Source organism: Somniosus microcephalus, chromosome 3 (genome assembly GCF_052327205.1).
Source record: "Somniosus microcephalus isolate GS21.2 chromosome 3, FLI_Smic_1.0, whole genome shotgun sequence".
Classification (NCBI taxonomy): Eukaryota; Metazoa; Chordata; class Chondrichthyes; order Squaliformes; family Somniosidae; genus Somniosus; species Somniosus microcephalus.
In genome coordinates this window covers 142,685,153-142,712,504 of record NC_140989.1, presented here as the reverse complement: position 1 = coordinate 142,712,504, position 27,352 = coordinate 142,685,153, and the positions used below count along the sequence as shown (strand labels likewise).

At 43.1% G+C, this 27,352-nt stretch overlaps 1 protein-coding gene across 8 annotated transcripts in view; it reads left to right on the top strand.

Annotated features, from left to right (window-relative positions):
- The window catches only part of plcb1 (phospholipase C beta 1), a 1,372,871-nt gene that overhangs the window by 1,309,479 nt on the left and 36,040 nt on the right, over nucleotides 1-27,352 (top strand). For 2 of the 8 annotated variants that reach the window (XM_085981705.1, XM_085981707.1), the window contains exon 33: nucleotides 7,242-7,327. The exons of 4 other annotated variants lie outside the window; for them this stretch is intronic. In XM_085981705.1, the coding sequence (XP_085837831.1) occupies nucleotides 7,242-7,295 (54 nt within the window). In that variant the 3' untranslated portion in view covers nucleotides 7,296-7,327. Of the gene's footprint in view, nucleotides 1-3,662; nucleotides 4,240-7,241; nucleotides 7,328-7,443; nucleotides 7,623-27,352 lie in introns of those variants that run through there. 2 more of the 8 variants (XR_015077546.1, XM_085981704.1) reach the window with 2 other exon arrangements.

The following is a 27,352-nucleotide window of genomic DNA, read 5'->3' as shown; positions in this document are numbered from 1 at the left end:
TGAGTACATTGTAGCTCTTAAAAACCTGTCTTTGCATTGTAACTTCAGCACATTTTTAGATTGTGCGTTGCGAGATAAGTTTGTGTGTGGACTGGTGGATGAGTGTGCACAGTCCAAGCTACTGAACACTCCGAACCTAATGTTTGACATAGCATGCAAAATTGTCCTATCTATGGAGATGGCATCTAAGAATGCTAGGGAGCTAGTGAAGCTGAAAGAGAACGGAGTGCTAGTAAAAACTGACAAAAGTGAATGAGCTACCCCGATCGTGGTAGCGCCCAAGCAGACAAAACTGTACGCTTGTGCAGTGACTACAAAGTTACTATCAACCAAGCAGTTAACGGTGAGCAGTACCCGTTACCTACATCACAAGATTTGTATGCAGCACTCTCTGGGTCAAAGGTTTTCTCCAAGCTTGACCTGTCACACGCTTACGCTCAGCTGAATGTTGACAAAGAGAGTCAACAGTATCTCAACATCAACACACACAAGGGACTGTACTCATTCACCAAGCTGCCATATGGTGTAAAGTCCTCCCCCAAAATCTTCCAGGCTACGATGGATAAGATTTTGCAAGGAGTTCCAAATTGCTTATGCAATCAAAACGATGTGCTGATCGCAACAAGCAGCAAGGAAGAAAATCTAGAAGTGTTAGATTTAGTGTTTCAAAGGTTGAATTCCCACAATGTCAAATTGAAAAGGATCAAATGTGCTTTTGTGCAGCCTGAGGTTGTGTACCTTGGTCTGAAAGTTTATGCAAATGGCTTGCAACCAATTAAGGAAAAGGTTGATGCTGTCATCAGTGCGCCAGAGCAACAGAACGTGTCTGAGATAAGATCTTTCTTTGGAATGGTTCAGTACTACGCATGTTTCTTACCTGAATTAACAACCATGTTAGCTCCATTGCACGAGCTCCTCAAGAAGGATGTCCAGTGGAAGTTGATGAAAGGGCAACAGGAAGCTTATGACACTTGTAAGAGAAGTCTCTCTAGCGATGCTCTACTTGTGCACTACGACACAGAACATGAGCTTAAGTTAGCGTGTGATGCTTCTAGCTATGGTGAGGGAGCTGTCAGAAGACGCGATAATGGATGACGGCCAAGAGAAACCAATTGCGTTTGCATCGCGAACCCTCACAAAGAGTGAAAGAAACTACGCACAAATTGAAAAGGAAGCACTCACCATAGTGTTTGGATCAAGAAATTCAAACAGTTCCTGATCGGCAAAAAGTTTACCCTGATAACCAATCACAAACCGCTCCTAGCAATATTATGGGCCCAAATCTGCCATCCCTGCAATGGCCGCATCAAGAAGGCAACGTTGGGCAGTGTTGTTGTCACAATATGACTACGCGATTGAATATTGCACTTCAAAGTAAAACACAATCGCAGATGCCTTGTCCAGGTTGTCACATAAGGACTCATGTTGGGAATGAAGGTATGAAATCAATTTGCAAGAAGCTTTGTTTACTGGCCTAGGTTAGACAGTGATCTTGAATCACTTGTCAGCAAAGTGGATTGAAGTGAAACATATTAGGTTCAAACAAATCTAAGATAGAAACAGGATCATCTTTGAGTTCGGAACCAAAACAAAACAGGCTGAAAATTGGTTCAACGCCAAAACCTTCAGTAAGGAGATCAGTAAGATCAGGAAGGCTCTGCAAACCTGTTATTAAACTTGATTTGTAGTTCATCTGTAGCATTGGTAGTTCACTTAAAAGAATAAAAGCCAGGAGTTTTTGTTATGTGGTTCATGTAATGCTGGGAAAGGTGGGACCATAGTTTTGTTGTATTTGAGAGGGGAACACATACATTTTTTTAAGGGGATAGCAGTGATGTAAAAAGACTACTGAGCGCTTGGTCTGAGTATAAAACAAGGCTTTAATCAACTGTTTCAAAACCATGAGATTTCTAATTACATCACTAGTTCCTGGTTACAGAAACATCCTGAGCAAGCTGGGCCCACGACCGAGTATTTATACTCCTTGGACAGCGCCACCAGCTGGCCGCCCAGTGTTACTTCATGAGTCATGATAAGATTCATGACAAGCAGTGTAATGTATTATCACATGGTTTGTTACATGGTTTAGTATGAGCATGCTCAGTTTGCTTTGGCCTAGTAAAGCAAGTACATGGACTAGCAACTCATCGTGTCTCTGTCCTTCATTTGTTCTACCTACATATATTACACAAGGGAGAGGAGTTTAAGGAGACGGTTGTTTTATTTTAATGCATTCATGTGATGTGGGCGTCGCAGGCAAGGCCAGCATTTATTGCCCATCCCTAATTGCCCTTGAGAAGATGGTTGTGAGCCACCTTCTTGAACCGCTGCAATCTGTGTGGTGAAGGTGCTCCCACAGTGCTGTTAGGGAGGGAGTTCCAGGATTTTGACCCAGCAACGACGAAGGAATGACAATATACTTCCAAGTCAGGATGGTGTGTGAATTGGAAGGGGACTTGGAAGTGGTGGTGTTCCCATACACCTGCTGCCCTTGTCCTTCTAGGTGAAAGAGGTCGCGGGTTTGGGAGGTGCTGCCGAAGAAGCCTTGGCGAGTTGCTGCAGTGCATCTTGTAGATAGTACACACTGCAGCCACGGTATGCTGGTGGTGGAGGGAGTGAATGTTTAAGGTGATGGATGGGGTGCCAGTCAAGTGGGCTGCTTTGTCCTGGATGGTGTCGAGCTTCTTGAGTGTTGTTGGAGCTGCACTCATCCAGGCAAGTGGAGAGTATTCCATCAAACTGCTGACTTGTGCCTTGTAGATGGTGGAAAGGCTTTGGGGAGTCAGGAGGTGAGACACTCGCTGCAGAATACCCAGCCTCTGACCTGCTCTTGTAGCCACAGTATTTATGTGGCTGGTCCAGTTAAGTTTCTAGTCAATGGTAACCCCCAGAATGTTGATGGTGGTGGATTCGGCGATGGTAATGCCGTTGAATGTCAAGGGGCGGTGGTTAGACTCTCTCTTGTTGGTAGTGGAGAAAAGAACCCGGGGGTTTTCTTTGTTCTCCAGTCAGATCTGGTGATGGATGGCTAAACTAGTTCTACACCAAATTTGGACGAGGGAACGAGGGAACAAGGATGGGGGGCCACACCAGGGGACATGACCAAGATGGGAGATATTAAAGATTTTACTGGGGACAGGGGGATCAAAGGTGGAGGTGAGGGAGTGGTTGAGCAGATCGAGAGCTACAGAAGTATCGTGGCAAATGGAAGACCAAGGGCTTGGCAACTGGTAACTTAAAAGTACAATTGTAAGTGATTTGGAATCGGACATCTGTATAATACAGAATACCAGCCATGATTCTCATCAGTGTTTTATGGGCTCATTACAATTACGTTTTATCAATCCACTTCAGCTGGCATTGTGATGCCGTCACATAATGAACTATGCACTACATTTTTGTAGGTAATTGTGCAAGGGTTTAAAGAAGACTCATGCTTCAGTGCAATGAATCTATCTGATCCTCAAGTTACTCGTAAATTAGGAAGGCAAACCCAGTAGGTAGTTTTCCTCCTTAGGAACTAAATATCTGGTTATAGAGTTTCTCTCCAGAGTAGTCAGCTATAAAATTAAAAAATTCTTAACCATTTGGCATTTTGCTTGGCAGTTTCAGTTTGTGTAAATATTGTAAAGCTACAAAAAGCACTTGTATTTATGCTGCAGATCACCTGCCCTTTACAGAACCTGTATGATTTTCATTCCGTTGGGGGATGTGATGGGTTCTATGAAGGATGAACAGCCCACTCCACCAAGTTACTGCCTAGGCGATGAAGACGAAATTCTAGCCCCTAGTGTCTTGATCCACACAGAAGGAACTGTATCGTAGTCTCTTCACAGAGGGTGGTCGTACACCAGATTTATTGGGTTCCTTTTGACCACCATCCTCTATCTGCACTGTGGGGTTTCTGTGATTCTGTGATTCCTGCTAATCCTCCTGCTAATCCTTGGATTAAGTCTGCGGCCAGAACTGTTCTGGATCCTGTAAGGGGCCGAACACTACCATTGATGAACAATCTGATTCAGGCAATGAAATGCACTCCAATTGCATTTTATGACATGCAAGATCTTCTGTCACCAGCATTTATCAGGTATTACCTCAGACTTCCCAGTGAGATTACTAGAAATTCCACTATGAAAACTCCTGAAGCAAAAATGCTGAAGAGGTGCTGATATTTAAAAAACGCACCAGCGGAACCTCAAAACCATCCGAGATGGCCCAACAAATGGGCATAATTTTACACTTCACAGAAGCACAGAGAAGGTTTGTACCAGCTTTTCTGTCAGAGCACCTCCATGGCCCCCGCATGCTTGGTTTCAAGAGGGATTGTTAATATGGGGGTAGGAATAAAACACATACAGTATTCTTAAATCCCCAACTACCAAAATCCCTCTTGTAATCATCTATTATTGTATGGGAACAAGTTGGTAGTTGTGCAAAGCAATGGAAATGCATTAAAATATATGCATGGATCTGGGATGCAAACTGATAAACACACCTCATCATCCAAGAGTTTGTCAGGGAAATGTTTCAACATTTAAAAGGGTTATTTGCTTAGATCAGTCAGATAGTATTGTTTTGACATTTGGAAGTTAAGGCTTTGCTTTATTTATATTTCATAGAGGGGTTCTCCAATGCTTAGTAAAACAAAGATTAGCAGACCCTAGATGGGATAGGGAAATGGGCCCGAATGTGACAGATTACTTTTTAAATATAGGTAAACGTAGCATGATGCACTTGGGTAGAGACAATTCCAAGCAGGAATATACCATGCAGAGCTGCATGCTCAAGGCTGCGGAGCAAGAAAAGGACCTGGGGGTTATTGGGCCCAAATCATTGAATGTCCATGACCAATGCCGCGAGGCTATTGCAAAAGCAGGACAATTTATTGCCAGGACAATTAAATATAAAGTTAAAAACACTATCCTTTCTCTGTACAAGGCCTTGGCCAGGTCACGTCTAGAATACTGTGTGCAGTTTCGGTCCCCTCCATGGTGAGAGATGTAGAAGCCCTGGAGAAAGTTCAGAGAAGGGCCTCTAGAATGATATCTAGTTTATGAGCTATCAGGAGATGGGCTTAGAAAGCTGAGGCTTTTTACATTGGAAAAGCGTAGTATTCAAGGAGATTTAATTGCGGTCTTTAACATAATGAAAGGATTAGACTGATTCTAAGTGGATAGGCTATTCGAACTGGTTAGACTAGGCTGGACCAGGGGACCCAAGTGTACATTACAAAATCAGAGAAATTAGATTAAACAGTGACTACAGTTCAAAAGTACTTCATTGGCTGTAAAGTGTTTGGGATGTCCTGAGGTTGTGAAAGGCGCTATAAAAATGCAAGTCTCATAAATGCTAGGAGGTACTTCTTTTCACAGAGAGTTGTCAACCTCTGGAATAAGTTACTACTGTACCATGAGCAGTGAGTGCAGATTCGCTCATTTAAAAGGGAGCTGGTGGATTCCTGAGAGTGGCTAATATATTTACATTTAGAAGGTAGCTGAATCATTGGGCGTTGTCAGCCAGTCACTCTGATCGCCTAGAACTTTCAGATCCCCTTCAGGAGTGAGAAAGGAACTTCCCAGAGTTTTTTTTCCCCTAAATTGTCCTACGCTATTTTTCCCCTGATTTTTTTTGCCTCTCCCAAGAGATTGTGCGGCTGTGTGTGGGTGGAGGAAAGGGGCGATAGTGTACAGAAGTCACACCATGCCAAGATGGAACATGCTCGATAGACCAGCTGGTCTTTACCTGTCCTTTATCATTTGTTTGAATGTGGATCATTATCTGCAGGAACATAAGGACTGTGAGAATGAATAGTTGAACAGGAGGTAAAAGAGATAGTTGTCTAATAGAAGCTAATTAGTTATAGGAAGATTAATAGATAGCTGATACAAAATAATGATTTTGTGTGTATACACATCAATGTGGGAACTCTTTACTGTACTTTGCTTCTGACATGAGGCAGAATAAGGAGCACGTGTGTTATTATTGACAGCTGGATACACTAGCAATAGCACATATCAAATATTATGGGAACAGCAAAAATGGCAATAAAGAAACTAATCTCAGTTGTAGCTCTAAGGCAATCAACAGAGTATTTCACATTTTATGTTCCTAAACTTATTAGTGAGCATAAAGTATTGTCATTTTTAACTGCTTTTAATCTCATAGGAAACAATGAATTAGGAACTAAAACCCATTCATTAAATACAGGATCTGAAATGATTTAACTTGAACTAATCTCCAATTCTGTCCAAGCTTTTGTGTGTTCTGAACAAACCTATATTTTAAATGGACTAGATTTAAGAAGGAATGTCAAGAAGGGGATTAAAGGATTAGAGGAACACGTGACATCATTCAGGGAATTGAAAGTCAATGTTTGTTATTTCGAACAAATGGCTAACAATATAAAAAAGATTAAAAACACTAGAACCCTACATTTTTATACAATAGGAAAAAGTTGAAGTGAATAAACTGTGATGTGGTTGTAAATATTTCCAATATGCCCCCGCTTTGCCAATCAGTAAACATTTCAAATACCCCTTACACCAATCATTTAGCAAAGGAAATCAAATCATCAATAAATATTACGTCACCATGACTTAAAGCTCATTTCTGTCAGCAAAGTAGCACCTTGCTTTATGATAACTTTATTAAAATAAAGGAAGTGTAACATGCTACTGCAGAACTGCTGGGATCTCTGATGCTAATCCATGGTTGTAATACCAGGAGTTGAGCTTCAGTGATACTGATGTACCAACAGATGGCACCCTAGTAATTCAAAATCATATTTTTAAACATTTTGGGGCATTTCTGTTCAGAGATTGAACATTGCATTGGCTTGAATTTCATAGCCATTAAGGTTTAAAAAAAACACTTTGCCAACTGTGTTTGAACTTCAAGTGCACTTGCGCATGTAGTTAATGTTTAATAGGCTCTGAGCTTTATCTGAGGCAATGAAACAGCTGTCGTATTACTTACAGAGCCAAAATGAAGCCATTCAGAGTGGTGTGGTTTAGCTATTTGAAATTGGCATCTTAAAGTTATACAGTCTGAAATAATGAAAGTTCATAATATATTTTAGAGATGTGTTTGAAATTACCACTTTAATGCTCTATATTATGCAAAACTATTTAACATGTTTCTCCGTGCAGGTTTTGTAGCAAGGTAATTAATATGTGTTTTCAATCAATTTCTATGATGTTTCTATTATAAATATTATTTTCATTCTCCCCATTTTGCTGCAGTATTTGCAAGACATTGAGGCAGAATACTCTGAAAAAAATGTTGCTCTTGAGTAATACCCCCCAGAGCTCTGTGTGTTACTTTCCCTGTAAGTACAGACAAAGACAAAAATCATTGTGCACAAAATTCAATCATTACTCCTTTTTTAAAAATTATTGGTTCATCAATTTGTTTTCTAAATTTATTGTGTCTTGATTCCTCTAGCTCTCGTGAAAATAACAGTTGAATCATCAATGCCGGCATGCATCTAAATTTGTTACCACGATTCAACAGAAAAAAAATGATTTTCATTGCCAATCACTGACCCCATTAGCCTGATCGGAGCATAATATTCGGTTTCTTGAAAACAGGAAGTTCAGTAGACTGCTTAGCAACAGAAAATGGTAATAATTCAGGGTTGGCTAAAGAGCCGTATTGCTAATGGGCGTGATCTAGTACTGCCACCAATGGGAATGATTTTGTTGCCTTAGTAACTTGCTTGTCCCCTGGCATTGTGAGGACTAGCTCAATTACAGGCTGCGGTTACTCATTCCACTAGCAGCTAGTTTTAAAATATCAGTTGTACAATATATGTTTGAGCTTGATCTTAGACATTAGATAAAGCAGTCTGTCTGTTCGTACAAGTCGGGGGAACATTAGTAGGTTCTAGCATTGTGTTAGGGACGGATTTGTTATAAAACTCACTTTTCTTATTCAGGAAATAGATGCAGAGTTTTATTTTCTTACGTAGTTATAACTTAGTTAATGATTAGCTAGGGACTTAACACTGCAGCATATTTTTCAAGTTGGTGTCATTGTGCAATAAATTGTAACAGGCATGTTTTAGTTTGAGTTGATATTAGTAGATCTTTCAGTTTTGGGAGTTGTATGCTGATTAAGGTTTTGGGATGTAACACTTTTTTGTCTTTGCACCTACTGAGAGTGTCAAATCATCACAGCAGATGCAGTACATTTTGATGGAGTATAACACTTCATGCCAATTGTCCTAATGTATAACAGTGCCTGCCATAAAAGAGCACTCCTATTGCATTATGAAAGGTGTGTATATATACTCTAGGCCCTTTAATGGCCTTTTTTTCAAGTTTCTTTACAGACAATATAAACCTCCGATTAAAAATTTAGGAAGCATTATTCTTACGGCTTTTAAAACAATACTTTTGCCTGTGACATGACAGAAGTTGGAGCACATTCAGGAATATAAAATGTTAATACAAAGTTAATGTATTAGAAAGAAATCCAGTGTAAAAATGAGGCCCACGTGGGTGGTGAGGGAGGTAGTGGAAGGAGTAATAAACAGTGGCAATGTAAACTAAATGGTATTATTTTACAGGGAGGAACACCAGAGAGGCATTTGAGGGTACAGATGGATATATTGCTGAGGCCATCAGCACTGTATTCAGCAACAATATAGAGAGCAAATAGAATATTAGACTGTATAGCTGAAGGAATAGTGCACAAATGTGAAGAAGTGAGTGAATTTATACAGAGCGCTGGTATGACTCCACATGTGTGTGACTCTGGTCACCATAATATGAGAAAGTCATTCAGGCATTTAGGAGAGGGTGCAGCAAAAGGCAACTAAATGATATCTGGGATTAGGCACTCGTGGTATGAGGAGAGGCTGCAGAAGCTGAGAATATTTATACTGGAGAATCTTATTGAAGAATTCAAAATCGTAAAGGGTATAAATAAGATACATGTCAGCGACTCTGAAATCCCACAGGATTTCTAACGGACTCCTGCCACAACTACCACGGTTTTTCATCTGGAGTTATTGTGGGATCCCCTGCAAGCTTTTAGGCCCAATGCGGGAGAAATTGAGTATAGCCCCGTTTGGGACGCCAGCCTCGCCAGGGCGCTAAAAGTAGCGCCTCGGAAGCATTCGCGGCCGCCCGCCGGAAATTGAGTGGTAGCGCCCAAAAGGGATGCGCGGCGCTACTGGAGGCGCCCCGCATCCCTCTTGGGGCGCTGCGACTGAATATCGTGGCGCAACGTGCCGCAGCGCCACACGCTGCGATACGTCGTGCTGCGGTATTGCAGGCCTTCCTCCCCTTCTTAAAGGGGAGGGGCCTTGTGCAGCACGATCTGGGGCCCAGCTGGGCCCCCGAGGATCGCAAGTGCAGGCAAAAGAGCCCGGCACCGAGGAGAAGTGCCGAGCTCTTGGAACGCAGCCGGCACTCCATGGGGGGGGGGGGGATTCAGGAGGCCGGGGACGGGAGCACAGGCAGGTGCTGGCAGGCGGCCAACAACAAAAATGGCCGCCCCGCACCTCTCCTTTAATTTGCGCCTCCCCGGCCGCAGGTAGGCCCCCCTGAACCGGTCGGACATAGCGTCCGGCGGTAAATCAGGGGGCGCTTCCAAATATCGCGGCCGGGGCGTCAGCGGGGCGCTGCGCACACCGATGACATCATCAGTAGCGGCGCAGCGCTAACGGCTAGCGCCACCACTAGCGTCCCGTGGAATTTAGCGGGAGGCACGGACAGTGCCGCGCCTGGGCGCCAGTTGGCTTGCGACCCACTTAGCGCCCTCTTAAGGCGCTAACGGGTGGTGCAGCCAACTGAATTTCTCCCCTATTTTTAATGTAGTCATAGATTTTGTAACATAAGAACATAAGAAATAGGAGCAGCAGTAGGCCATTCAATAAGATCACGGCTGATCTTCTACCTCATCTCCACTTTCCTGAACTATCCCCATATCCCTTGATTCCCTTAATATTCAAAAATCTATCGATCTCTGTCTTGAATATACTCAATGACTGAGCCTCCACAGCCCTCTGGGGTAGAGAATTCCAAAGATTCACCACCCTCTGAGTGAAGAAATGTCTCCTCATCTCAGTCCTAAATGGCCGACCCCTTATTCTGAGGCTGTCACTCCTGGTTCTAGACTCCCCAGCCAGGGGAAACATCCTCCCTGCATCTACCCTGTCAATCCATGTAAGAATTTTGTATGTTTCAATGAGATCATCTCTCATTCTTCTAAACTCTAGAGAATATGGGCCTAGTCTACTCAATCTCTCCTCATAGGACATTCCCCCCATCCCAGGAACCAGTCTGGTGAGCCTTCATTGCACTCCCTCTATGGCAAGTATATCCTTCCTTAGGTAAGGAGACCAAAATTGTACACAATACTCCAGGTGTGGTCTCATCAAGGCCCTATATAATTGCAGTAAGACTTCTTTACTCTTATACTCAAATCCTCTTGTAATAAAGGCCAAAATACCATTTGCTTTCCTAATTGCTTGCTGTACCTGCATCTTAACTTGCAGTGATTTGTGTACAACGACACCCAGGTCCCTCTGAACACCAACATTTCCCAATCTTTCACCATTTAAAAAATACTCTGTTTTTCCTACCAAAGTGGATAACTTCACATTTCTCCACATTATATTCCATTTGCCATGTTCTTGCCCACTCGCTTAGCCTGTCTATATTCCCTTGAAGCCTCCTTGCATCCTCCTCACAACTTACATTCCCACCCAGCTTTGTATCATCAGCAAACTTGGATATATTACATTTGGTCCCCTCATTCAAATCATTGATGTAGATTGTGAATAGCTGAGGCCCAAGCACTGATCCTTGTGGTACCCCACTAGTTACAGCCTGCCAACCCGAAAATGATCCGTTTATTCCTACTCTCTGTTTTCTGTCCGTTAACCAATCCTCAATCCATGCTACTATATTACCCCCAATCCCATGAGCCCTAATTTTGTTTAATAACCTCTTGTGTGGCACCTTATCGAATGCCTTCTGAAAATCCAAATACACCACAACCACAGGTTCCCCCTTAGCTATTCTGTAACAAGAGGGCATAGACTCATATTTAGAAGAAGGAGTCCAGATTGAACTACTATACACAGAGGGTGGTGAATGGATGGAATGGACATCCATGGGAGGCAGTGGTTAGCTGACTGCATCAGAAAATTCACGAAAGAGTTGGATAAGTACCTAATGAAAAATTTGATAGAAGACAAGTGGCATAGTGGGATATGATATTTGTTAGATAGTGGGACTAGCTAGATGGACTGCAGTGGTCATTTCTAGTCCTATATATGACTAATTCCCTGAGACTTGTACCCTGAATTGACCAGTAATAGTTGATATCCTATGGTAGTCTGGGATCTGAAACGAGGTTGTGATATATAGCAAGGTCCCATTCTGAGCCTGGGAGAATTGCACAGTGAGGGTGAGGTGTGCTGTAAGGTGAAGAATTTTGAAGTTAAAAGTATTGGATCGCAAGAGAAGGGGAGGCTTGTTATGGCATTCCTTCAGATAACTATTAACTTGAAAATAAACTTATAACTCAATAGAGCAGTAGAAAACATCTAGTTTATGCAGTACGGTTATACACCCAGTTCTGAATGATCTCCATTCAAAAGACCCCAAGCGGTACCCATATTAAACACTAACCGCTGTCTGTCAGGAGTCCAAACACGGCCGGCTGATCCACTTTACTACAGGCCTTACCTTTTTAATAGCACTGCAGATTTGGTAAACTGTGATGAGCGCTTTTCTGAGAGAATATTTCTTTCTGGATCCGATTAAATCGGGAGGGCGTACTCAAGAGAAATAAAAATGTTGTTTGTTCAATTAAAAAGCAGAATGTGTCTTTAAGGCTCTAAGGGTGTGATTGTCCCTTTGGGCACGGAAGGAACACTGGCGATTGCAGATCTGCTGCCCGTTATACACCCAGCCTGCTTCAGGTAGGGTGCTTAGTGAGTGAGTGGCCGATCCACAAGCACCATCGATATGAATAGCAAGAGTCTCAGGATTAATCTCCAAGGGACTCCTCTGGTCCCAGCTTCTCAACCAGAACTTTACCAATTACTATTTATAACTATTACTCCTTTTTTCGTATTATCTGGTTTACAACTTCAGTTTTGATACATTCTTGACATGAATCTCCCATCAGAGACCTTATCAGAAGATTTCTTAAAAATCAAGATGTATAATGATCGTAACTTTTCTTACATCCTCAAAGAATTCCAGTGAATTTATTCGGCATGATTTACCTTTCATGAATCTGTGTTACCGTGGAAATAGTCCCTTTACGCTTATTAAATGCTCTTGAATATCTTCCTTAATAATAGACCAGTACTTTTTCCACTCAAGATGCCAAATTGATAGATCCATAGTTCTCAGGATCTTGCTTCTGACCTCTTAATGCAAAGCAAAGGAAGTCAGCAGCTAAAATAAAACCTTCAAAGGAGGCAGATTATTTGTCTATAGTTCAGCAACTTCAGTAGTTTTATTGCATTTCATTCATCTGTTTTCTAGATTACAAGTAGAAATCTAAAGAAGAAACCAATGCTTACCTTTAGATAGCATTATTATCACCATGGTCGAGACTTTCCTCTCGCTGTGTGGTGCTGAGTTACTGCTGGCCATAAATCCATATACCTTTGTTACTTTTTTTAAAATTTTCCATCACTGCTGGTAACTGACAGATTAAAAATATGTAAATGACTGCTCCATAGCATCATGGGCATGTTTCATCCAGCAGTGGCCTCTCCCACCAGTAAGCTAGGGAGAAAATCTGGCCAAGGAGTTAATAGAAACCCCTTTCCCGAGAATGTTGCTTAAATTCATAATTGGAAGTGCTGCCTAGTAAGAACAGGAATCTTTTCTGCTGTGAAAATAAGATCTCATGGTCATTATCTCCATTTTGTCTCTTTTTTTTGTTGCTGTTCAATTAATTTTGCTCCCACCACCTCCCTCTGCCATTGCACAACTTTCTCTGGTTACTGAAGCCCTGCTCCCATGCCTACACTAATACTGATGTACAGCTTTTTCAAACACCCTGACAGACTACCACACCTGACTCATTGAAAGGTATGAGAATGCTCCAGGATGTATACCTGGGTTTCCCGCACTCCACCTGGGAAACTGCACACCTTCCAGAGCGAATCTCCTGCAATGGCTTCTCTTCCCACCCCCGCACCTTTACTTCTGGAGTCCCCCATCCTTGACCCTCCTATTTTTCATCTACATGCTGCCCGTTGGCGATATCACCCAAGACATTACATCAGGTTCCACATGTACACGGACGACACCCAGCTCTACCTCACCACTACCTCTCTCGACCTCTCCACTGCCTCTGTATTGTCAGACAGCTTGTCCGACAACCAATCCTGGATGAACCAAAATTTCTTCCAATTAAATATTGTGAAGACTGAAGCTTATTGACTTTGGCCCCTGCCACAAACTCCAATCCTTAGGTGGCGATTCCATCCCCCTCCCTGGTGACTGTCTCAGGCTGAACCAGATTGTTCGCAACCTCGGTGTTATATTTGACCCTAAGCTAAGCTTCCGACCCCATAGCCACTCCAGCACAAAGACCGCCTACTTCCACTTCCATAATATCGCCATCTCCGCCCCTGTCTCAGCTCATCTGCTGCTGAAATGCTGCCTTTGTTACCTCTAGACTCGACTATTCCAATGCTCTCCTAACCGGCCAGCCCTCCATAAACTTGAGTTCATCCAAAACTCTGCTTCCCGTATCCAAGTCCTGTTCTCCCATACCCCTGTGCTCGTTGACACACATTGGCTCCCGGTCCGACAATGCCTCGATTTAAAAATTCTCAACCTGTTCAAATCCCTCCATGGCTCTTGCCCCTCCCTATCTCTGTAACCTCCTCCAACCCTACAACTTTCTGAGAACTCAGCGTTCCTCCAACCATGGCCTCTTGTGCACCCCCCACTTCCTTCACCCCACTATCGATGGATGTGCCTTCAGCCGTCTAGGCCCGAAGATCTGGAATTCCCTATATAAACCGCTCCACCTCTCTCTGCTCCCTTAAAACGCTCTTTAAAACCTAACTCTTTCACCAAGCTTTTGGTCACCTGTCCTAATGTCGCCTTCTTTGGCTTGGTGCCAGTTTTTGTCATTGACTGCTACTTTAAAGAGGTAATTGAAGTCCATCATTTCATTCCTTCATTTATTTAATAGGCTTTTACAGCTCTATTTTATATTACTGGCTGTTCCTTATAAGTATGTCAAACAACTGGTTTAACTCAATGTGTTAGCTAATTATTAACTGCCTATTGATAGTGTGATTAGCTAACAAATCAACTTGTTTTGAGTGTGTCCTTAAATACTTCTATGAAAACAATAATAAGTTAAAGAGAGCAAGTATTTCGGACTTATTCAATTTGCCATCCATTCACTTTCATTTGGTATTCTTACACTGATAAATAGGGATCAATTAATTACTCAGATATGAAAAAATAAAACTGATAGCTAAACATCCATAACCAATTCATTTCAAATGGACAGTAGTTCCGACAAAATCCCTTCAATGCTGCCATCTGACATTACTTGATAATCATACAGCATTGTCACGGAGTCAGAATTGCATATACTTTGATAAATCTCGCAGTATTTCTTAGCAGCCATTAAAGGGTGGTAGAGAACGTTACAAAAATATTATCATTCTTAAAATAGCTTTTTATGGACCAAAGGTCAACAGTAAGCTCCATTAAAATGGCGGACATATCTTTCAATCAATACATCCTCAATTCAGTTTCTGCAGCTGAACCTGAACATAATAGAGCTGATTTTACAAATGTGCACTCCGAGTGGGGAGCCTTGCTCACCGGGAACACAGATCAGAAAATTACAGGCATCCTGTCCACAATTGTCCACCAATGAATGGAATATCATGGAGAGCACGCCCGCAATGTCCCGATATGTGCTCCTGGAGGCTTGTGATTCCCATGGGCTGCACACATTTGTAAAATCAGACCCAGTGCGCTTTCCGAAAGGATAAAAGTTACACTGTTGCAAATTTCAATCAACGTAGGATCATTAAATGTGCTATCCAATTATGTACTAAAGACCTGTCATTCTCGGCTTACCACTGTGACTGTCCACCTCATTCTAATCTCAGGAACCATGCTGCTGTACTGTGCTGGGAGCAGATGGGTCAGATATTCAGACTCGGCAAGTCAAGCACACCAACTATGTAGCAAAATTAAAATTTTAATCAAAGGCTTCATGCGCTTTGCTAGGAACTAAGCAAGCAGATTGTTAGCTTTGTAAGTAGGTCACACATTGTGTTGAGCAATCTTGCTTTGTCCTTAGCCATCTGGTATCATGAATCAATGTCAGATGGATGAAAATATAACTAAGAAGGTGACCTTGGTAAGTGTACTGGTCCAGTGAGCTTAGACCACAAGAGGTTTATCTGCTTCTGCAAGTATATTTTAAGGGCAACTCGAGTAGTAATAGTAACTCTGGGAACATGGTACTTTTCAGGTACTGTATTAAATCTTTTTATAAAGCACAGCTCTTAACTTATTTAAGGCAACACCATTACACTCAGAAATTTAATGTAAAACCATATCCTGCCACACTCTGGCGAGGAAATCAGTCTACCTCTGTGCCACCTTAAATTTGTCATTAAGAGAGGAAAACTTGCATTTAGAAAGCACCTTATCACATCCCACAAAAACAATTTAAAGAACGTCAGTCGTGTATTATTTTAAGTGCAGTTATATAGGAAAACACCAAATTCACACAGTTAAACAACATAATACTGCTTATAATCAAAAGTAATTCTTTTGAGTATTTTTTTTCGGAATTTCAGTGTATTCCAGGTATGCTCTGAATATAGGTTAATGCACATTAAAAGGCAACAGTTGCCTTTTAACAGTAGTTATGTAGAGATGTAAAGGTAATATTAGGAATAAGCAGAAGGCTTTGAAAACATACAAAGAATCTAGTAGCAGGGGATTTACATAAATTTTGAAGTTAAGTAAAAGCAGGTGACCTGAGAAGTCAAGAGAAACAGCAAGTGTAAGGTTACTGGGAATACCCTAAGCAACAATGAAGTGTTGTTCAATTTCAAGGGTGGGAAAAAGTATTGGTCCACTTAAAATGACCGTAGGAAATTGGAATCCAGAGTTATTAAATACCTACTTCACATCTATTTTTACTCAAGGAATGGAGGAAAATATGCCTAATTCTCATGAATAGCAGAGGAGGACCTAGCAAGTCCTAGAATATGATGATGGGTGTGGTGAAAAATGTTTAGATGCTCATAAAAGTTTGATGCTTTTAAAATACATGGTGGAAAAAGCTTGACTTTTAATGTGATGGGAACTTGAAACGACTGAAGTTTATCTGACTAAATTGTGGAGAGAATCCTGAGAATTGTGAAGTGGAAAACCTAACTCATTATTTGTTTTAAAAAAAAGTGAAGAGACATACGTTGAAACTGTAGACCATAAGTTCAAAATGACTTGTTGGATAAGTCTTTGAAATGATTTTGAGATCTAGTGCATGGACAGTTGGAAAAAAATAACTTTTTAATGTACTGGATTCAGGAAAGAGGAGGCCATGTTTAACTGGCCTGCATTTTTTAAAAGATATTACTGCACGGTTAACAGGGTAGTTAATATATATTAGGACTTTCAGTGTCAGCTGTGGTTCAGTTGGTAGCATCCTCGCATCCTGAGTCAGAAGGTTGTGGGTTCAAGTCCCACTCCAGAGACTTGAGCACAATGATCTAGGCTGACACTCCAGTGCAGTACTGAGGGAGTGCTGTACTGTTGAAGGTGTCGCCTTTCGGATGAGACGTTAAACCAAGGCCTCATCTGCTCTCTCAGGCGGATGTAAAAGATCTATTTTGAAGAAGAGCATGGGAGTTATTGCTGGTGTCCTGGCCAATATTTATCCCTCAACAGCATCACTAAAAACAGATTATTATCACATTGCTGTTTGTGGGGAGCTTGCTGTGTGCAAATTGGTTGCCGTGTTTCCTACATCACAACAGTGATTACACTTCAAAAAGTACTTCATTGGCTGTAAAGCGCTTTGCGACATCTGGTGGTCGTGAATGGCGCTATATAAATGCAAGTCTTTATTTTTTTCAGAAAGCTGATACAAATGCCTTTGGGTATCTGGATCATTCCAAGGGTACACCCTTAATTGCTTAAGGAAAATGGGAGAAAGTAGGCAGATCTGTGCTAAGATATTAGGAGCCCCACAAATATATGTGCTGTACCTTAGGAATTGAGGATAACAAGTTTTATCTCAATAATCATAAAAATAGTATGGCATGAATCTGAGAATTATAGACCATCTGTAGTAGGGGAAAATACAACAAAACATTTTACACGGGCTATCAGTATTAACCTAAAGAAAGCAATGTGGATTAGAAGCAATCGGTTCCACCTCAGTAATCTATTGGGATTCTTTGAGGATGTAAGTAAATTAGCAGATGAGGGCTATTCAGTTGATATTAGGGTAAATTGATGGGTAAGATCCTGTATTCCCAGCAGTGAACCATGCCCAAAGGGAGTGTAGGTCAGTAAATTGGGGCAACTGTTTCAAAGACCTGCCACTAAGTCTCTTCCAGAGCGCGAGAGCAATGACATTTCCCAATAACTTAGTTGGATTTTATAAAGTTGGAAGTATGGGGCATTTACAGAAAATCGCAGCTCATAAAAGTAATGGTAAATTAGCTAGTCGGATTGACAATAGGAAGCACAAGGTGATGATAAATGGAAAATGTTTTGACTGGAAGCTATTAGGTTCCACAGAGATTCCTGCGGCCCTGCTGTTGACAATAGTAGTAAACAATTGACACAGTCGAACTACACAGTCAGAAGGCAACATGGTCAGCTGTGCTGCATTATTTCATAAAAAAGCTGGTGAACAAAGGAGGCAGAGCCCGCTGGTGCAGGAAAACACGCACAGCCAAGAGACAATGGAAAATGGCAGCGTGCAGGACGACAAAGGGGAGCATTGTACCAGAAGACTGGGGTGAGCAGAACAAACAAAGGTAAAGAAGACACTAAAGGGGGCAGGCTTTAACTCTCGGTTGGCTGTCCCATCATGCCGGCGGGACGCCAGATCCATTTTGAGGGCCGAGCTTCATTAGCATGCTGCCAGCGAGCTGCATGGTCCAAACAGGTGTCTTGCTGCAGCTTGCTGGCTTCATGCCGGCGCAATAATGGGCAGCCCAGAGGCCGACCTAGCCATAGGTCACGGGGGGCAGGGTTAGGTCATGGGGGAAGGGGGGGCGCGTGGGTCTGGATGGCAGCGGCCCACATTATTCTTGTGGAAACCGGAGAACCACTCCTGCTTGTCCTGACCTTGTGATAGTAATTTTTCGCTTACTTTTTTGGGGGCTCTTCCTTTTCATCACCTGGTACATTTGGACGGAGCATGCACATAGGGCCCCCAATTAGCATACAGTTATAAGGCACTGGCCGATTCAGACAGGCACCTGGGCTGCCCAGCGGAAGGCCCCAGTAAATATGGTATGGAGGAGGAACGGGGCACCACAGCTACTTAAACTCCGCTGCCACCCTGTTTATGTCGGGCAGGCCGAGCTGAAATTGGCCCCTAAGAGTGAGAAAGTGACCATAGGAAAGCAAGATATAAAAGCAGGCCTGGGAGCCACCCAGAGAGGGAGACCTCTCATTTGAGCAGCCAGTGTTAGTAGAGGGAGACCAGCAATGAAAAGGAAGAGGCAAACCTGATCAGCCCTGCCAGACTTGTCCAAATTTGATCAAGACATTGATAATCAAATCTGGTCAGGACATTGTCAGTCAGTGGGGTTAATCTATCCACGTGAGACCTGCAAGCACCAAAATGGGGTTAGTCCAGGCCTGGCACTAGAGATGCAGAATTATATTGAACTTGTAAATTGTAAGGTTGTATGATACACTGTTAAGTGAACTGTGTTATCATAGATGGAGAGCTCAACCTGTAACTGTGAAGTGGAGTAAGATAGTCAAGACCACCTATGGACCACTCAATGGCCTTGCTCCACCTTACAGTTAGTAACGTTTTAATATTTCCACTACATGGTTCCTAACCAGTAGATATTTAAGCACACCATATGAATAGCCATTGGTGCAGGTAAGTGAAACTGAGAAGGTGAAGGAGAGTATTTATATAAAACTTGCTGATTACACAGAGCTGTGTGACCAGATGATGAATATATATTCAAAGTAATCTTGACAGATTAAATGGGTTTGCTAAGGAATAGCAGATGGATAATACTGCAAATAAATGTTAGGTATTGCACATTGAAAAAGGTAGCATAAAATGTGTGTGCTCAGTGAATGGATATCATTTAACAAATACAAAACAAGAAAAAATGTAGATAGAATTGTCTGCGAACATAAGGCTGTTATTAACGAGGAAGATCATGTGCTGGGATGTTTTTAAATATATGTTCTTGATACTAAAAAGGCTGCATTTATTGCCCATCTCTAGTTGTGAGAAAGTAGAGGTGAGCCGTCACCTTCAATTGCAGTAATCTTTGTGACGATGGTGCCTTTACAATGGTGTTAGTTTAGGAATTCCAGGATATTGATCCAGCAACAATGAAGGAATGGCTGTATTTTCCAAGTCAGAATGGTGTGTGACTTGGAAGGAAACTTGAAGATGGTGGTGTTCTCATAACATTGTTGCTATTGTCCTTTGTGGTGGTAGAGGTAACAGGGAAAGGAGGTGTGGTTGAAGTAACTTTCGTGAGTTACTGCAGTGCGTCCTGCAGCTCATACGTGTTGCAGCCATAGTGTGTTGCTGATGGAGGGATGGATATTCAGTCCAGTGTCAGGGGCACTGATTAAGCAAACTGCTCTGCCCTGGATGGTGGTGAGCTTCTTGAGCCTTGTTGGGACTGCACCAATCCAGGTGAGAGATGAGTCTTCCATCACACTCCTGACTTGAGCCTTGCAGATGATGGAGAGGCTTTGAGGTCTCAGGAGGTGAGCCACTCATCACAGAGTATCCAGTCTCTGCTATGTTCTTGTAGCCATGGTGTTGTTATAGCTGGTCTGGTTCAGCTTCTAATCAATGGTGACCCCTAGGATGTTGATGATTGTGAACTCTGTGATGGTAGTGCCATTGAGGGTCAAGGGAAGATGGCTGGGCTTTCTCTTGTTCGAGATTGTCATTACCTGGCACTTAAGTGGTGTGAATATTACCCTCCACTTGTGAGCCCAATTCTGGTCCTGCTGTAGACTGGCATAGGCTCTTCATTATTAGAGGTGAACACTTTGGAATCATAAGCAAACAATCCCACTCCTGACCTTATGATGGAGGGAAGTTCATTGGTGAAACAGCTGAAGATAGTTGAACCTAGGACGCTTCCCTGAGGAACTCCTGCAGCGATGTCCTGGGGCTGCGATGATTGGCCTCCAACAACCACAAACATCTATCTTCCTTTGCATCAGGTGTGACTCCAGCCAGTGGAGGTTTTTCCCCCTTGACTCCAATAGACATAAATTTTTCTAGAGCTATACTTGGTCAAATGTAACCTTGATGTCAAGGATGGCTATATCTCCTCTGTGCTATTGCCTGGGTCAAGACTGTGATGAGGTCTAGAACTGAGTGGATCTGTCAGAACCTGAACTGAGTGTCGTGAGCAGGTAATTGGTGAGTAGGTGTTTCTTGATGGTGCCTCCTTTCACACTTTACTGATGAATGGAAGGAGACTGATATGGTGGTAATGGCTGGGTTAGGTTTATCCTGTGTTTTATGGATAGGACATACCAGAGCAATCTTCCAGTTATGTCCTATCCACAAAAAATGTAATTCAACAACATTTAAACTACACAAAAATTAAAGCAGATTATTTAACTCTACATTTGCAATATATTATGCAATTTTAAGCACCTACCCCTCACAAAAGCACTGTTGCATAAAAAAAAGAGCACTGTTGCAATAGGAAATATTTTGTAGAGGGACAAGAATGATTCGGGAACTTAAAACGTTTTTGTGAGGAAATTCAAGAAAGAAAACTTGTTCTCAGTGGAGAAAAGAAGATTCAGGACAAACATGATCCAGAGCTATAAAATGCCGAGAGACTTAGATAATGTAGATGTAAGAATTATATTTTCATTAAGCTGTGATCATTAAACTAAAAGACATGAGTGCAAAATGAATTTTAAAAATCTAGCAAGTTTACTGATGGGAAGAAGTCTTTTTTCAAAAGGTGGTAGATATGGGAAGAAGTCTCCTATCCAAAGTAATTAATGTTGTGTTGCATCCTTTTAATTATGGGTTCTTGAGGAGTCTGCAAATTTACACAGTGAATAGCTGGCCAATGCAGACTAGGAAATTACCAAATTCAGTCCCAATTTATCCTGCGTTATCTGATCTCAGCTGGGACGGTGATAGAGGTGCTATAATTGGGGGGGGATCCTCCATGGTTACCAGTGATCCCTACAATAGGTGGACACGTGTGCACAGTAGGTGAGAGCAGGAACATGCCGAATTGTGATGCATGAAAAAATAGCCTGCCAACACTGTAAATGGGTCACATATAAATAATGGTCACTGAGATGAGGTAATACCTTACCCCCTGCGAGAAATTAACACCTTCAGGACAGAGGCAGGGAGAAAATTGGTAAGGAAAATAAACTTCTTCAAAAAGAGTTAGATGAATAGTTGCTTAAAGATGAGGGTACCAGCTGCAAGGATAAGCTGAGTATGGACATGATCAATGCAGCTCGAGAGTCAAGGAGACCTTCAGAGATCTGCAAGGATTCTTTTGTTGCCTCTCACTTTCTGTTTTTTTTTTAACCTCTGTGTTTCTTTTTCTTTTGTTCTGTATTTCCTCTGCTCACTTTCACTTTGACTCACGCCCTCCAGTGTACTGCCTAATGTGTCAGTAAATTGCTGTAAAAATGGACCCTGTTAAAAGTTGTGCATTTTCTCAATAATCTCAATGGTAATCTTGAAAACAGTCAGGAAAGTACAGTGTAAATTAGTGGGGTTTGTTGTCATACATGTTTGAGCTTTTTATCCCCCATTGATTTTTGTTTTGAATTTCAGTAGAGATGGGTATTGTATATATGAGAGTTTCCCTGCAAATTACATATTGAAGTCTCCGATACTTTCCACTATCTAAGTACAGCATATTCTTTGCTCTCAGAATAAGCTCTCTGAAATACCGCTGACTTCACTAACTTATCTTTCAGTCAACTGTTCGATATGGAAGTAGCAAAGAACCATATTTAGCTCTGTGCCTTAATTTCACCAAAATGTAAACCTGCGTAAACAGGGGTGCAATATCGGTAGAAAGCAGTAATGGAATATTCATCCACTTTTACCACCAGTCCTTTCATCTTAATAGGTTCACAGAAATTAGCAAAAGAAAAACAAAACATATTTTTGCTTGTTAAGGCCTTGTTAAAGACCAGTCACAATAAGCTCATGCAGAATTACACAGTATGGTGGGGGCTAAAAATTAAAAGGCGAAGTTTGAACTCCAGGAGTGACCCCAGCATTAAACAGCACAACCAAGATTTTGAAGTATTGCCATAGCACTTACAGTGCAGAGGGGATTTTAGGGCATGTGTGCTATTACCATGCATGTCTTTCTACCAGCAGCAGTACCAGGCATACCTAAGAATGAGGTGCTAACCTGGTGAAGCTACAGCACAGGACTACATGCATGCTAAACAGCGGAAGCAGCATGCTATAGACAGATCTAAACAATCCCACGACCAACAGATCAGATCAAAGCTCTGCAGTCCGGCCACATCCAGTCGTGAATGGCGGTGGACAATTAAACAACTAACTGGAGGAAGAGGCTCCATGAACATCCCCATCCTCAATGATGGCGGAGCCCTGCGCATGAGTGCAAAAGAGAAGGCTGATATGTTGATGGCAAAGTGGTATTTCACAAACTTCCCTTTACATACTCTGAAGACATGTCAGAACCCAAGTTAAGAGATTTTCAGGACTGGAGAATTTTAGCTATGAGGAAAGATTGGAAAGGCTGGGATTGTTTTCTTTGAAATGGAGGAGGCTGAGGGGAGACTTAATTGAGGTGCCAAAATTATGAGGGGCCTAGATAGAGTGGATAGGAAGGACCTATTTCCCTTAGCAGAGAGGTCAATAACCAAGGGGCATAGATATAAAGTAATTGGTAGAAGGATTAGAGGGGAGTTGAGGAGAACTGTTTTCACCCAGAGGGTGGTGGGGGCCTGGAACTCACTGCCTGAAGAGTGGTGGAGGCAGAAACCCTCATCACATTTAAAAAGTACTTGGATATGCACTTGAAGTGCTGTAACCTGCAAGGCTACAGACCAAGAGCTGGAAAGTGGGATTAGGCTGGATAGCTCTTTTTCAGCCGGCGCAAACAAATCTCCTGTGCCATAAATTTCTATTTCTATGAAGCATTTGCAACTACCATTAGCCAGAAGTGCTGAGTGGATGACCCATATTAGCCTCCTCCTGAGGTCCCCACCATCACAGAAACCAGTCTTCAGCCAATTCGATTCACTCTACATGATATCAAGAAATGGCTGAGCGCATTGGATACAGCAAAGGCTACGGGTCCCGACAACATCCTGGCTGTAGTGCTGAAGACTTGTGCTCCAAAACTTGCCAAGCTGTTCCAGTACAGCTACAACACTGGCATCTACCCAACAAAGTGGAAAACTGCCCAGATATGTCCTGTCCACAAAAAGCAGGATGAATCCAATCCGACCAATTACCGCCCCATCAGTCTACTCTCAATCATCAGCAAAGCGATGGAAGGTGTCATCAATGATGGCCCTGAAATTGTGGTCAGTGGTGTAGTTAAGGAGTACACCACCGACCTCCAAATGAAGTCCGCACTTACCTGCTGCGAGGCCCCAAACGAAAACTTGCTTTGAAATGCTGCAGAGTTGTGCACAACCTAGTGGCCCACGGATCCCGGGGGCGCGCCGTTATGTGTAAGCGTACCTGGATCACGTGGGGCGGTGCTCCTTTCGCTAGCCAATCAGGAAACAGAAAGCCTCATGGAATCCAGCCTACAACAGAGTTAAGCATAGCAATCTGACAGCCTCATTATAAATATTGGCTGGCCTTCACACTTAGATTTATTTGTCTTTCAACACAATTGCAAGCTTAGATTAATACATATCTGTAAATGACCTGACAAAAAGTTGTAATCTAGTTTGACACCATAAACTTGATAACATTATTTTATATATACAAATAATACACAAATGCAAAACCCTGTCACCTCAGAATTGTGACGACCAAACCCTTTTATGGCCCAGAAATTGCAATTTTCTCATCCCACACCCCCTCCCCTTATGCTGTGCAAACAGGCTCCTGTGCCAGTTTGCACCAGCCATATCATTTTCCAGCGTAATTGATGCGCAGTTGATGGGCAATTAGCCCAACTTTTCACCAGCAAGGAGGATTTGAAAGTTGCAGCGGATCATCTTTCTATTTGTAATTTGACCGGTTACAAGTCAGGATTATGTGCATGCGTAAATCCCAAACTTGCGGTCAATTTCAAAGGCGGTATGACGGCGTACTCTGAGAATGCGCCATTATACTGACAGCAAATTCAGGGCCAGCGCTAACAAGTGCCACTTACTCACAAATAACCTGCTCACCGATAATCAGTTTGGGTTCTGGCAGGACCACTCGGCTCCAGTCCTCATTACAGCCTTGGTCTAAACATGAACAAAAGAGCTGAATTTCAGGTAAAAGTGACTGCCCTTGACATCACGGCAGAATTTAACCGAGTGTGGCATCAAGGAGCCCTAGTAAAATTGAAGTCAATGGGAATCTGGGGGAAAACTCTCCACTGCCTGGAGTCATACCTAGCACAAAGGAAGATGGTTGTGGTTGTTGGAGGCCATTCATCTCAGCCCCAGGACATCACTGCAGGAGTTCTTCAGGGCAGTGTCCTAGACCCAACCATCTTCAGCTGCTTCATCAATGACCTTCTCGCCATCATAAGGTCAGAAATGGGAATGTTCGCTGATGATTGCACAGTGTTCAGTTCCATTCGCAACTCCTCTGATAATGAAGCAGTCCGTGCTCGCATGCAACAAGACCTGGACAAAATTCAGGCTTGGGCTGATAAGTGACAAATAACATTCGCACCACACAAGTGCCAGGCAATGACCATCTCCAACAAGAGAATGTCTAACTACCTCCCCATGGCATTCAATGGCATTACCATCGTCGAATCCACCACCATCAACATCCTGGGAATCAGCATTGACGAGAAACTTAACTGGACCAGCCACATAAATACTGTGGTTACAAGAGCAGGTCAGAGGCTGGGTATTCTGCGGCGAGTGACTCACCTCCTGACTCCCCAAAGCCTGTCTAACGTCTACAAGGCACAAGTCAGGAATGTGATGGTATTTTCTCCACTTGACTGGATGAGTGCAGCTCCAACAACACTCATGAAACTCAACACCATCCAGGACAAAGCAACCCACTTGATCGGCACCCCATCCACCATCTTAAACATTCACTTACTCCACCACCGGCGCACCGTGTCTGCAGTGTGTACCATCTACAAGATGCACTGCAGCAACTCGCCAAGGCTTCTTCAACAGCACCTCCCAAACCCATGACCACTACGACTTAGAATTACAAGGGCAGCAGGAACACCACCATCTCTAAGTTCCTCTCCAAGTCACACACCATCCTGACTTGGAAATCTATTGCTGTTTCCTCATTGTCGCTGGGTCAAAATCTTGGAACTCCCGACCTAACAACACTGTGGGAGTACCTTCACCACACGGACTGCAGCAGTTCAAGAGGGTGGCTCACTGTAGTGTATGTACCTTTAAGAGGAGAACTACTTTTACAGCTCCTGTATACTGTAGTACCGGCAGTGACCACACCTGTATATAAACCCTGAGTAGGGATCTGTACTGTTAGTTTTTAGACTACCCTCATCCAGTAAACACCTGTTGATTGTTAATCTGCAGTCTCCGTCTATTTATTGAAGAACACCATACCTTAAGATTCACGGATTTAACAGTGGCGACGAGGCCGATTTGAACCTACCTGCAACTCTGCATTTCCTCCCAGGGATTTGCTCCTGGAGGACAGTGGAAGAAAGTCGAGGCCAAAAGCACGGGCGTCGACCACGAGCAACTGCCCAGTCATCCGGCAGAGAGTGAGCATCGCAGGGGAGGCTGTTGAGAGCTGGGCTTGGTTCTCCAGCCACGACGATCCAGCAACAGGCTGGCAACAGGTACAGCGCAGACCCTTCCCGGACAGCGGTGGCTGGAGCCGACCGACGGCACAGAAAAGGCCGAGCAGCATCGACGGGGTAAGAGAGAGGGTAAAGCGCACAGGGTGCAGCCGGGGATTGAAGACCGAGCGGCATCGACGGAAAACAAAAAGAGAGAGAGGGTAAAGCACAGCCGGGGTTCAGGACCGAGCGGCAGCAACGAGAGAGGCGCGCAGGAAAACGCGCAGAGCGCAGCCAGTGCTCAAGGGCTGAGCAACGTCCGCGGGCGAAGAAAGGAAGCGCGGGACACGCCATTTGAGCCACGGAGAAGAAGGGAGAGCGCGGGAGATGCCATTTTTGAAGCCGCAGCGGAGAAGAAGGGCAAGCGCGGGAAGAAAGGGAAGCGCGGGAGACGCCATTTTGAGCCAGCGGAGAAGAAGGGAGAGCGCGGGAGACACCATTTTAGCCAGTCTAACCAAACCCAGGGATGCCGACGAGTGGCAGTGTCACAGCGTTCGACAATGAAGTCGAAGATTGGGTGACATATGTGGAATGCATTGAAGTGTACTGCAAGGCGAATGAAGTGCCAGATGCCAGGAAAGCACTGGTATTGTTGAATTCCATGGGTGCAAAAACGTATGGCTTACTGCGAAACCTAGTAACCCCAGAGAAGCCAGTGGATAAGGATTTCGAAAGCATAGTGGCAATCCTACAGGACCACTTAAACCCCACACCGCTGCTGATAGCAGAAAGATTTAAGTTTCACAAAAGAAACCAGCATAAAGACGAAAGTAATGCTGAGTATTTAACGGAACTGTGCAAGCTATCGAAACACTGCCAGTTTGGAATGGGACTAGCAGATACGTTAAGGGATAAGTTTGTGTGTGGGCTTCAAAGTGAAGGAACCCAGAAACGGCTTCTATCAGAAAAGGATCTTACGCTGGACAAGGCTTTCAGCATGGCAGTATCACACAAAGCAGCCGCACGGGGCGCTGCAGAGATACAACGGAGACTGCAAGAATATGGCACCAATGAAATGTCATATGGAGCAGTGACGTGTTATCGCTGTGGCAGAACAACACACAACCAGAAGGATTGTTGGTTCAAGGACCAAGTGTGCAGACAGTGTGGAAAAGCAGGACACATAGCAAGAGTCTGCAGGTC